We start from the raw sequence: 11,905 nt of genomic DNA on the forward strand, positions 1-11,905 counted from the left end.
ATATAAATAGAATCGACGAAGTGCTCCGACCGGCAATCGTGCATCTTCGAGTTTTCAAATTCAGAAGAGGAGAAATGGGTTTCGCGCGCAACTCAGTCATTTGCAGCGTCTCCTACTATATTCACACGGACATAGCCCTGTCATAGTATTGGACCGCATCTCGTTTCAGGCCTGGGATCACTGCATCACTAGCGGCAAAAGCAATATGGCCGGCGACAGTAGGTAGACGTCTCATAAGACTCATTTAAAAACATTGAAAATTAAAATAACAATAGCTCCGATTTGTGATTTCACAAAACTACACCGGCATGTAGAAACTTCGTAGAAGGAGAAAGAATTTTACATGCGGACACCTTCTATTTTGCAGAAAAGAGGTGGAAATTGAAACTTCAGTTTCTATCATTACATTTTGTTTGCAAACTTAAAATTTAAAAACTCTTGTTGTCTGAATAATAAATTCTTTAATTTTTTTCCCCTCATAAACATTTAAAATGTAATATGAACTATCGACATTTCAATGCAAAATTTAATTTATATTAACTTAAAATGACAAATCAGCAGAAACTTTTTTCAGATTTGAGGTTATGTTGATATATTTGTACCTAAAATAAGATTTTTATTCAGAACCGGCTTTGATTATTTTCACTCGGAATGCTAACAAATTATTGAAGAATAAAAACAATAAATACTTGATGATGATTATAACTTTTTCTTCAAACTTTCTTATGGAACAAGCTTGAAAATCCGTTTGAATATCGTGCATTTTTTACTTTATTCTGTTTTATTTTTCGAGTCGCACTATCAGTAAATGCTCTCTCTCGCCCCCCCCCCCTCCCCCCTCTCTGTGTGTGCGTGCGCGCGTGTGTGTGTGTGTTTGGAGCAGGTAGGTATGAGCTACGTATAATAATTTTATTAATGATAACAGCTTTAAGGTGAGTTTCTTACCGAACTGTTCCAAACTGCAAGCTCGCCTTAATTATGTCGTTTTAAAACTTGAAACTTTGACCAGTGTTTGTCTAAAAAGTGTCCATATTTCTTACTTTTTTATTTCGAATTTTTCCTCTTCAGGTTCGAAATTCCAAAAAATTAAATTTTAGAATTCTGTTGCAAAAAGCCATAATTGTACATTTGGTGTGGGCTCCTTTCAACTGTTAGGTAAATTTAATGCGCACAATCGCCACAACATTTTTTTTAAATCTTCAAAAATTAGGAGTGTATTTTCTTACCTAGAGAAAGAAACTGTCGTGGTATGGGACCCGAAAAATAAAAAGAAGTTTTTGATGAACCGCCCTAGTGAGCATGTACGATGATACTCTAAGAAACTAAACAATTATCCCAATAAAAAAGACGAATAATAAAAAAATAATGCAAAAATAGCCACAATGAAAATAATTTTTCTACAAAAAAGACACAAGTATGATAAAAAAATAATGAATTTAATAGTCATTTTCTGAGCAGCTATGACTAAGCCATTTTATTACTTTTAACCTTTTTTTTTTAATTTTCCGGCCTATTTAAAAAGAAGACAATAAAATACATAAATAAACTGATAAATATATCAATTAAGGCCAAAGTTAGAACAAAATCTTTTGTCCCCGAAGGATTCTGCGACTTAAAGTGTAGAACCTGCCCGATTTGAAATGGTTACTTTTAAAATCTACTTGCATATCATGCCATGTTCCACAAAGCTTTTTGATTTTTTGGTCAATTAAATTAATAATGGCATCAAAAATAATGTCATTGCTTCATTTGTTGCAAATTATTTATAAGTTCTATGATAAATTTTATATTTATAAACATTGTTTTAGGGTATACCCGATACTGGTATAATGTCATTAAAACTTTGAACATTATTTTCTCCGCTTGACAATCAGCAGACACGTATATGTATATAAAAAACTGTTATTTAAATCATTTATGTACAAAAAAGGCGACATGGAAAAAACTGAAAAGACCTTGAGTTTCGTTGATTTTCAAACTGAGAAAATAATGTTTAAAGTTTTAATGACATTATACCAGTATCAGGTATACCCTAAAACAATGTTAAAAAATTTCAAATTTATCATAGAACTTATAAATAATATGTAACAAAAAAAGTACTGATATTATGTTTGATGTGATTAATAATTCAATTTAGCAAACAATCAAAAAGCTATTTGGAACATGGCATACTATGCAAGTATATTTTAAAAGTAACCATTTCAAATCTGGCAAGTTCTACACTTTAAATCGCAGAATCTCTCGCGGACAAAAAATTTTGTTTTAGAGGAAATTAGTCGATACTTATATTTCCTATTTCAGACCGAAAAAATCATACGAATTTATGCGTATTTACATTTTGGGACTAGTTAAAAAAATATAATTTTCAAACCTTCTAACTTTTGTCTTAATTAATATACTTATCATTTTATTTCTGTATTTTATTGACTTCTTTTGAAATCCACAAATTTTTTGCTGAATTTGTACTTTTATAAGGAAGACACCTTGTGAGTTCTACGAGCTAATTTTAACTTTTATGGCTAAAATAATGAGAAAAAAAATTAATTTTGTAATTTTTCTTGCAAACAATAGATATGAAAAAATGCCAAGATAAAAATTAGCACATATAAAAAAGTTATATGAAAAATACTTCTTGCACTTCTGCGATATCTTGCATCGTTTACGAGAAAATTACAAAATAATATTTTTAGGAAACAAATTTCTCTCAGCCTCATATAAGCAAAACCACAGAAGCTATTTAGCTCACCTAGAATTCAACAAACAATTGGCAAAAAATATAAGTATAGGATTCTTGAGAAAATCGGCTTTTAGTATTTTCAGATAAACCGCCATTATTTTATTTTTAAACCATTTTTAGATTTTTTGCCGAATTCCAAACGCTATCAGGAAAAGAAATAAACCGATAAATATCTCACGTAAGTGAAAAGTTGTGGGGAATAAAATTTACGAATCATTCAAGCCTTTAAAAATATAAATAAATATAAATAAATATAAATGATTGCTTGATAGTAAAAAATCCCACAAAATATTTTTCGAAAATTCGAGAAAATGGAGGAGATGTAGGACTTGGAGATTTTGGACAACTTTTTTTTAACGACGTATCTTTGGCTCTACTTGGCTGATTTTACTCTTCGACGTCTTAATTCACTTGTTTTAAGATACATTTTAACAAAAAATAAACAAAACTATAATTTTAGTCTACAAGTCCTGCAACTATTACTGGCTTCCGAAAAAAACTCAAACGTGACGTCTTCTATGGTGCGGCGCAGCTCAGTATGGCAAATAAAAGTGTCTGTGGACAAATTAATTTTCAGACCACAATTTTCATCACATTTAAATTTGTTTATAAATAAAAATGAATGAAATTCTGCATTTATGGTTTGCATCCTTTAAAAAAAGGTTTACAATACTTTTTTATTTCATGAACAAAATGACAAAAAAAAAACTTTTGAACTTTTGAAGAAAAGATTCGTTACAAAATATTCGTATTCATTTAAAAAATCTAGAATCAATGACACAACTATTTAGAAATGTTTTTCAATCGAATTTCAGAAGCTCGCGACATTATTAAATATGTTATAAATAAATAAGTGGATTAAAATTATTTCGTGGGGATTAGCAATATTTACTCACTGCATTAAGACTAAACTTTCACAATGTATAGAAAAAAGGGGGCTGTAATTTGGATTAATCAAAATTAATAAACAATTTTTTATGTAGTAAATAAATTTTATAAACAATTAACTATTGCAGCTTTCTGTGAAAAATTAATACAAATTTGAAGGCAAACCGCCATAATTTACTCTGCAATTGTGGTTTAATATGGTTACGTTAAAATTTTTTTCTCGAAAACCAGTGGCGAACCCACTCCAATAATTTCAGGACTGGTAGACCACCCTTATACACTCCTGTGAAAACAAATAGAAATAGAAATAAGTAATAAAAAAACTACATTTTTGGGAAAACGCGTTTTTCATTTTTATTTCTTTCACCACATTTTCGATAAACAAATTGTTTTGATTCTATTCTCTAAATGTATCTTAGAAGATGTGAATAAAAACGTTGAAGAATGAAATCGAACAATTAAACCCTAAGATATGTCATTAAAAAAAGGATTTAAAAAAAACTCAAGGTCCCATGTCTCCTCCATTATTTTAATTTTAGAAAAAATGTGATGGGATTTTTTGTCACTACCAAGCAATCATATATCCTGAATTACATTAAAATCTCATTTCACAATTAAAACCGTGACCAGATTATGTGGAATCACACTATCTTAAAATTTATTAATTTAGAAAAGAATAATTCAAAATAAAAACTGAAAAATAAAAATGTTTCAATGTAAAGGGCTTTAGAATTCGCTTTGTACAGAAAATAACTTTATACTTGAAACTGTTTCAATTTAAATTTTTCAAGCACAAAAGAATTTCGAATCAAAGTTCATCAAATATCATAATTTCATTAATCATTTGATATGAAGTTAGTGACATCGGAAGTGATTGGGAAGGTTTTATAGGGTTCCCAGTTCAACGGCCACCCTGTAACTATTATTCCTTCGCCTGACCAAAATTATGAGATACAAAATTTGAAAAATTCAAAATTTAAGCATGCTTTTCATCCAGTTTTATGAAGTTTACAAGTAAGTTCCGAAGTGCATCCTTTCCATATTTTGGATAAATTTTCAGTTTTTTAAATTAAAAATGTTTGAACATAATCCTGTGGAACCTTGAAATTTTTGTCATTATCAATGAATAATAAAAGGCAAATTTTACCTTCACTATATGATCAACTCCTTTCGAAGCCATAACATGCACAGAGTCAGTCAAAGCGATAGCAAAAATCCTTTCTTTAACTACGTTAACGTGATTCATGCCCTAGAAAAAATGAGATATCACATTTCAACTAGTTGGAAAAAGATAAGCGACAATAAAGAAAATTTCTATGATATTCAGAATTTTATTCCACACCATAGTTAAAAATACTTACGAATTTGACAGTACAAACTCCGCCATAACTGTGGGCTATAATAGCAATATGCATTGCTTTAGAATCCTGAATATAATCTTTCCAAACCGTTTCCATATGTATTTCAGGATTTTCACTCCTCTAGAAAAACAAAACATATTAATTAGTTCATTAATCAAATATTGTAGAATAAATAATTTGAACTAAATTCTTTTTTTTTTGTTTAGTTACCTTGATAGCCTTTTGCTTTCCATTTATTACCCTATTGTTGTCATTGGTGTTTAAAACAATTACTGCATATCCTAATTCTCTGGCTTTTTTAACATAAGGTATTTGCGTACCAGAGTTAAGATTGTCGTTAATAATCAATCGTCTTGCCCATTGACCAGCACGAACTACACCACTACCATGAATTAAAACTATTAATTTATCATTCTCTAAATAATCTTCGCTGGCGAAGATGAAAGTTCGTAGCTCCACTGGATCTGAACTGTCTTTTGGGACGGGCAGTCTTTTAAGTTCTTCCTTTTCTAGTAGGCCGTACACATGATGATTTATAATCTGTAATGAGTATTGATATTTCGATGTTATTTCTGAGTATTAAATTATGCTACTCTTATTTTATAAATTCAAGGGAAATGGAAAAATATATTTACCTCCCCTAAAGCTTCATAATGTTTTTGATTGTAATCTGCGTCATCGGATACGTTAAAGTCAAAACTTTCATTTGTTGTTGCACCAGTAACAGGGTCTATTTTTCGAAGTTTACCATCTGTTCATAAAAAAAGTTATTACAAGTTATTATTCAAAAGGTTTTGAAGTTGAAGCAGATTCAAATGCAAATTAATTAACACTTTAGAGCCTTTAAACTTGAGTCCCTTATAGTATTATTAACTTTTTTTCCAGCATTTTAAATTTTAAAGATTAAAATATAGTATCTTAAAATACGCGTTTTAATTAATTTTAATATGGAGCAAAGAATATTATTAATTGAGAAATATTAGAAAGTACTGGTGACACTTTTTATATCGGCAGCTAGGCAGCGCTCTTACCGATACCACAATCGATACTTTCGAGATTTAATGAGCGATCAGGGCGATAAACATAAAATGGACGCTATCGTTATGAATTTGAGTGATTTAGATAAATAATAATATACTTGCTTTCATTGAAGTCATAACCGAACTCTCTCAGACTTTTTGGAAAATCCGCCTTCGCCATTGTATTTTTCACTGCACACTACAGAAAAAATGCACGATTTGCATTACCAGGTTTCTTTTCGATCGTTTTCCCGTTTCAGTATACGGTTATACGAACGGTATCCTAACCTCTGCAAACTTTGTTTCGTTTTACAAAGTACATGAGGAAATCGAAATAAGCGAAATTATAAAATACTTAACTCTACCATGAAAGCCGAGAATCCGATTAAAAGTAGTTCCACCAGTGCCATGGATTGCATTACAATATTTGACAGTATTGTATTACATTACAAATCTGACGTATATTGACATTACACGCGCGTGCAGCAACAACCAACCACTAGCGGAGATTGAGAGAACCCGAGAACGTGGACATTTTTCATGAATACAGAATCTGATTGGTAGACGTGTTGATCTTCGTAACAGCGGGAGTTTTAAGCTAATTTATCAAAAATGAAAGCTGGCGATGGTATAAGTCGTAATTAACCATTTTCCAAGTTTTTACCATTCTTGCATTTTAAGCGGCTCGAGATGTAGGCTTAGCACAGCAAAACGAATCAATCTACATTTGTCGAAAATGAGATTATTATGTAGGAATTTCGAAATAATTAAAATACACATCCTATACCTTCGTTATCTTCTATAACACGTTTTTTTAATTAAACCAAGACCCCCCCCCCCATCAACTTAATAATGGTATCGGAACCCAAATTACGTTTATTCCATACCTTTTAGATCGCTAAATCTGAATCCGAAAGCGAAATATTTCTATCATGTCACGCTCTTGGGAAAATTGAGAGCAAAAGGTGTTTTTTTTATAGAAGTGGGAGAGGGCGAACTTAACGTTCGAGAGACTTCTAAGCCCATGGGGGCTTAAAGCAAACGTTTAATTAATTTCATTTCTACATTACAAGATAAAGTCGACGCAGGCATTTTTTTCAAAATACCTATATTAAAGTACAAGCATTCACATTAAATTTAAGCCATATTAAAAGTCTATGTAGCTTGAGGTTCAAGCCCTACGTTCTTTCCAAAAATGGGCAAACCGCTAATTTGATCAAAAACTTAACAATTCCTCAAAAGCAAACTATTGGAAACGCGCATCTCAAAATAAAATCTATCTCTTTACTCGGAATAACTGCAGCAGACTGGCTAACTTTTTAATCAAACTCTTCTCGTTTTCATTCAGCAACTAATAATATAGGTTATTAAAATTCCTAATTTTCAATTAAGCAGAAAATTAAATTTTACAGAACTTTTTTGTCTCTCTTGATAATCAGCTGTGTTAATTCACTTTACTGTTTGATACCTTTCAATTATAAATTTCATAATTCTGGATACATTAAACATTTTAAATTATTTATGATTTCTCATTTTTTCCTAAACTGAATGTTGCGAGCATCAAATTTGCATAAAAATGGAGATTTTCGTAGTTTAGAATGCGGGGTAATACCATGTGAATAAAAATTGTACAAACCTGCGTAGAAATTAGAGGTCTCTTTTTTTATCGAGATTCCCACCAGAGATAAAAACCCTTATTTTATGACCGATTGAAAAAACTATTATTTGGAGCTAGTAAAGGATTATTTATTAAGAACAGACAAATCATAAGAGCATAATAATTGTACCCCTGAACATTTTTTGTAAGGATGGCCAAAATTCCAATCTTTGGAGCAGAAAAAATATTTTAAAACATATTTTACCCCTCAACAAGGCTTTTAATGGTTTCTTCATCACTGAAATTGAATGACATAGCCATATACATCAGTATCAGGAAGAAAAAATATAGTATGTTATATGAAATCAGATCTTATATTTTCTTATTTTCGAAAAACATACAGTTGAAAAATTTATAATTTTCTTATGAGAAAAATGTTATATGGGTACTACTGGTTGTACGTGATACTAGAAGTTTCTTTCTTGTTCCTATTTATGTAAATTTTGATATTTTATTCAATTTTATTAATGGAAATGTAATTCAAATCTTATTAATACATTTTGTTCTGGTGCTCAAGTTTTGAATTTTTCATTTCATCTCTATTATGTATTTTTTCCCTATTGTATCGGGAAGGTCCCAAAATGTTGACAATCCGTGAAAAAATGTGTAGGGGTTTACAGCAAAATTAAAGCTTGTATTTGACATGCACAAAAGTAACTTTATTGCCAAATATCAATCAAAAGTTCTGGAGTTTTTAATTCAAAAAGATCAGTTTCCATGTAGAAATTGAAGAACTAAATTTTTAGTTAACACAATTAATTTTCAACTAAGAGAAAAGGTATTTTAATGAAATAGTTAAATTTTCAACCAAAGTTATTAACATTCGATAACAAACGAATTCTCAACGTAAAGTATAATAGTTGATATTTTCACGAAACAATACTTTATTTTTCAATAAAAATAGGAGAGATTAAAGCAAAAATACGAATTTTCATATGAATTAGTGAAATCCTCAACAGAAACAGGCTAACTTTCAAACCAAAAAGAGACTTTCTTTCAAAAAGTTGAACTTTCAGCCAAGAAAAATTTATCCGTAAATAAAGGAAAAAAATCTTATTATTGAATTTTGAATCCATGCACAAAAACTAATTTCCTTGCAAGATAGTTGAGTTTTTATCCCCAAAATATGCATTTTTAACCAAAAAAATTCAATAATTTTCTAGTAAAAAAGACAAAATCTCAACAAAATAGATGAATTTTGAACTAAAAACGTAAATTTTTAACCAAAAATTTCAAATTTCTATTAGAAAAAAAGGTTTTTAACCAAACAGATGAATTGGCAACCAAAAGTAATTAATTTCTATAAAAAATATCAATTTTCAACAAAAAGTAGAATAGGTAAATTTTCATTATTTTCAATAAAAACTAAGTTTCAAAAGAAGCAAAAAATTGAACCGAAAAGAATAACTCTGTACCAAAAAAGATTAACTTTTAACAAAATACAAGAATTCCTAAGCAAACACTTACGTTTTTAAAGGAGTTTTCAACCTAATAGTTTAATTTAAAACCAAAGAACTGAATTCTCCACCATAAGGGTGAATTAATTACCAACAAGGTAAATATTCTGTAAAAAAATATTAATTTGCAACAAATTACAGAATATTTTGATCAAAAAGTTGAATTTTCAAATGATAGAGATATATTTTTAACCAAACATGGCATACAAATTAAATAAATGGAATTTGTTAAAATATTTTTTTTTTCAAAAATTATTTTTTTCCCCTAAAAATTATCACTGTTGGCCTAGTGGAATATGTATTGACATTGGTTAATTGATCTTAATTATTTAAACAAATGGAATTTGTTGACATAGTTTTTGTTCTAAAAATTGTTTTTATTTATTAAAAATGGTTACTCTTTATTTAGTGAAATGTTTATCAACATTGGTTAATTATTTTTCGTAAATGTGTGAACAAATTCCATTTGTTCAAATAATTTTTTTTTCGAAAATGTGTTTTTTATTGATAATGATTACTGTTCATTTAGTGGGACATTTATTGTGACGTCTCGAAATGTCTCGAGCTCACACGTCGTTCTTTGTACGGTTCTACCCAGTAATGCAGAGAGCTTTAGAGTAATTAGATTTAATTAGATCTTTACTATTACTTTATACACCTATTTTCATTTTACCTTAATCTTGAAAATATGTTCTCAATTCCTAACAAATAGCTAATGTAATAATCACTATGTCGTTTCAATTTAATTCCGTATGTCATCCAGGTGCTTGGGAGGGTTTGCAAGTTGGACTTTCGTGTGCCGCCTCGGTTTTCCACCCATTAGGGTTTATGTTTTCCTTTCCCTAGTATAAATTCCTGTTTGCCATCAATACCCGCAATAAAAATCTAGCCTTACGGTTCCTGTAATAAAACTATTGGAAATATTAGCCTACCGAGATTGAGAACTGAACACTCTTAAGAAGACACCTTTTCCCTAAATAATGAATTTCTCTCTAAATTCAAAATAGACATAAACTGAACTCAAATGCCCCCCATTTTGGAAGGGCTGATTAACAGGTTTCGATCCCATCAGTTCCCAAAAACTGTCGAAAAGGTTGTCTTCGTGATTGTCCTCTGCAAATATCTTAATAAGGGACAATAAGGTTTTCTCTCTTAAAGTTCCTAAATCTCGTCTTCTGGCTCTTCTTCTTCCAAATTTCTATCCTCAAATTTTTCCATCCTTCCTTCCACCTCTACTCCATAACTCCACCCCTCTTGGGACTTCAGTTCTATTTTGGTAAGCTCGGGCATAACATCAAATTTGTCGGGGAGATCCTCAGACGCTACGCGCAAGTCAGGCACTAACTATTCGAATCTAGCAGTCTCTACTGAGCTGAAAACGCATTTTCGGGTTAACTGTTTAAATTCCGTAACTGTTACGTACTGTGCAAGCGGACCCCCTTAATCAAGGAAATTGTATACCATCACCAGCCAACTCATGTATTAGTAAGTAAATAAACATTGTGTTAACCGAATCTACCTTGATATTTTCCCAATTTATTACCCAAATCCTTCTTCCTTGATCACATAATAAAAGTAAGCAAGGTGAGTTTCAACTCTTAAGACCAGGCAAGTTCCCACGATACTTGATCTCTTTGCCGCTCGAGAGATCAAGAACGAATATTTTTATTCTAACAAGAGTACACTTTTCTTAATATATTACCACCGCGATCTCTAATCGCTGTGACGTAACATTATCAATATTGGTTAATTAATTTTTTATCATTTTAAAAAATTGCATTTTTAAGAAACATTTTTTTCCAAATATTCGTTTAACTGGCAATTTATTATCGTTAATAACATACATTTATATTCAAATATTTTTAAAATTGTATAAACAATCAATTACTATTTATTTCAACAACCTTTAATTTATTAAATCAATACTTTTTTCACAAATTCCATTTGTCTAAATAATTGAAAATTAATTAACCAATTTTAATTAATATTCCGCTAGACTAGATCAATAGTAATAATATTTAGGGGAAAAACGAATTAATTTTTTTTTAATTTAATTGCCATTTGTTCAAGTTACTGAAAATTAATTAAGTAACATTGATAAATATTGCACTAGACCAATACAAATAATTATAAGTAAAAAAATACCAGAATACAGTACTCAAAAGTTCGATTTCATAAATGATGGACATTTTTGGTTTTAAGTGTATAGTTTTGAGGGACTCGTGGGGGTGTTTTCGGGATGTCAAACCCATATGTCTGATACATGAAATAATAATTTTAAGGATAATTCCCTGCAAGCCTCTATACTTTCCCGTCACTCAAAATTGGTTAAACTGTTAAAATCAAAATTTAAAAAAATAGGGAATTTCTTTTTTTCGGATTTAGGATGAAATGAGGGGGACCGTTGCCCTCCAGGATGAAAAAATTTGCCATGCATTTTTGGGCCACCCTAATATATATACATTTGAACCAATAAAAAATCTTCTTTTGAATTAGGGTTGTTGAACCACTAGCAATTTTCATTGATTCAATAGCATCTTTTATTATTTTTCTTTTATTCTTCTTAGTTCGAGCGCGTCTAGAGTGCGCGAATGTTGGTTCTCCCTCTTCGCGCTCGATAATGTAATTACCTCTCGCTACGCGCTCAATCTTTGTGCACATACTTTTTAAAACTAAAGGTCAAAGCATCGAATATAGTTATTTAATATTGTGAATTCTCTTTTGAATTCGCATTTGAATTATAACAGACGTAGTTTCATTGTCTGGTTAAAAAAAATCGCCTTCTT

At 30.2% G+C, this 11,905-nt stretch overlaps 1 protein-coding gene across 3 annotated transcripts in view; it reads right to left on the reverse strand.

The window, feature by feature from the left end:
• The window catches only part of LOC117177963 (FAM172 family protein homolog CG10038), a 21,942-nt gene extending 15,456 nt beyond the window's left edge, over positions 1-6,486 (reverse strand). Inside the window, exons 1-6 of one of the 3 annotated variants that reach the window (XM_033369102.1) lie at positions 6,371-6,486; positions 6,129-6,204; positions 5,622-5,737; positions 5,197-5,526; positions 4,987-5,106; positions 4,773-4,874 (exon numbers count right to left, since the gene is read on the reverse strand). In XM_033369102.1, the coding sequence (XP_033224993.1) occupies positions 4,773-4,874; positions 4,987-5,106; positions 5,197-5,526; positions 5,622-5,737; positions 6,129-6,204; positions 6,371-6,424 (798 nt within the window). In that variant the 5' untranslated portion in view covers positions 6,425-6,486. Of the gene's footprint in view, positions 1-4,772; positions 4,875-4,986; positions 5,107-5,196; positions 5,527-5,621; positions 5,738-6,128; positions 6,296-6,364 lie in introns of all 3 variants that reach the window. The other 2 variants (XM_033369104.1, XM_033369101.1) reach the window with 2 other exon arrangements.
• Between the last annotated feature and the right edge of the window lie 5,419 nt (positions 6,487-11,905).

Source organism: Belonocnema kinseyi, chromosome 8 (genome assembly GCF_010883055.1).
Source record: "Belonocnema kinseyi isolate 2016_QV_RU_SX_M_011 chromosome 8, B_treatae_v1, whole genome shotgun sequence".
NCBI lineage: Eukaryota > Metazoa > Arthropoda > Insecta > Hymenoptera > Cynipidae > Belonocnema > Belonocnema kinseyi.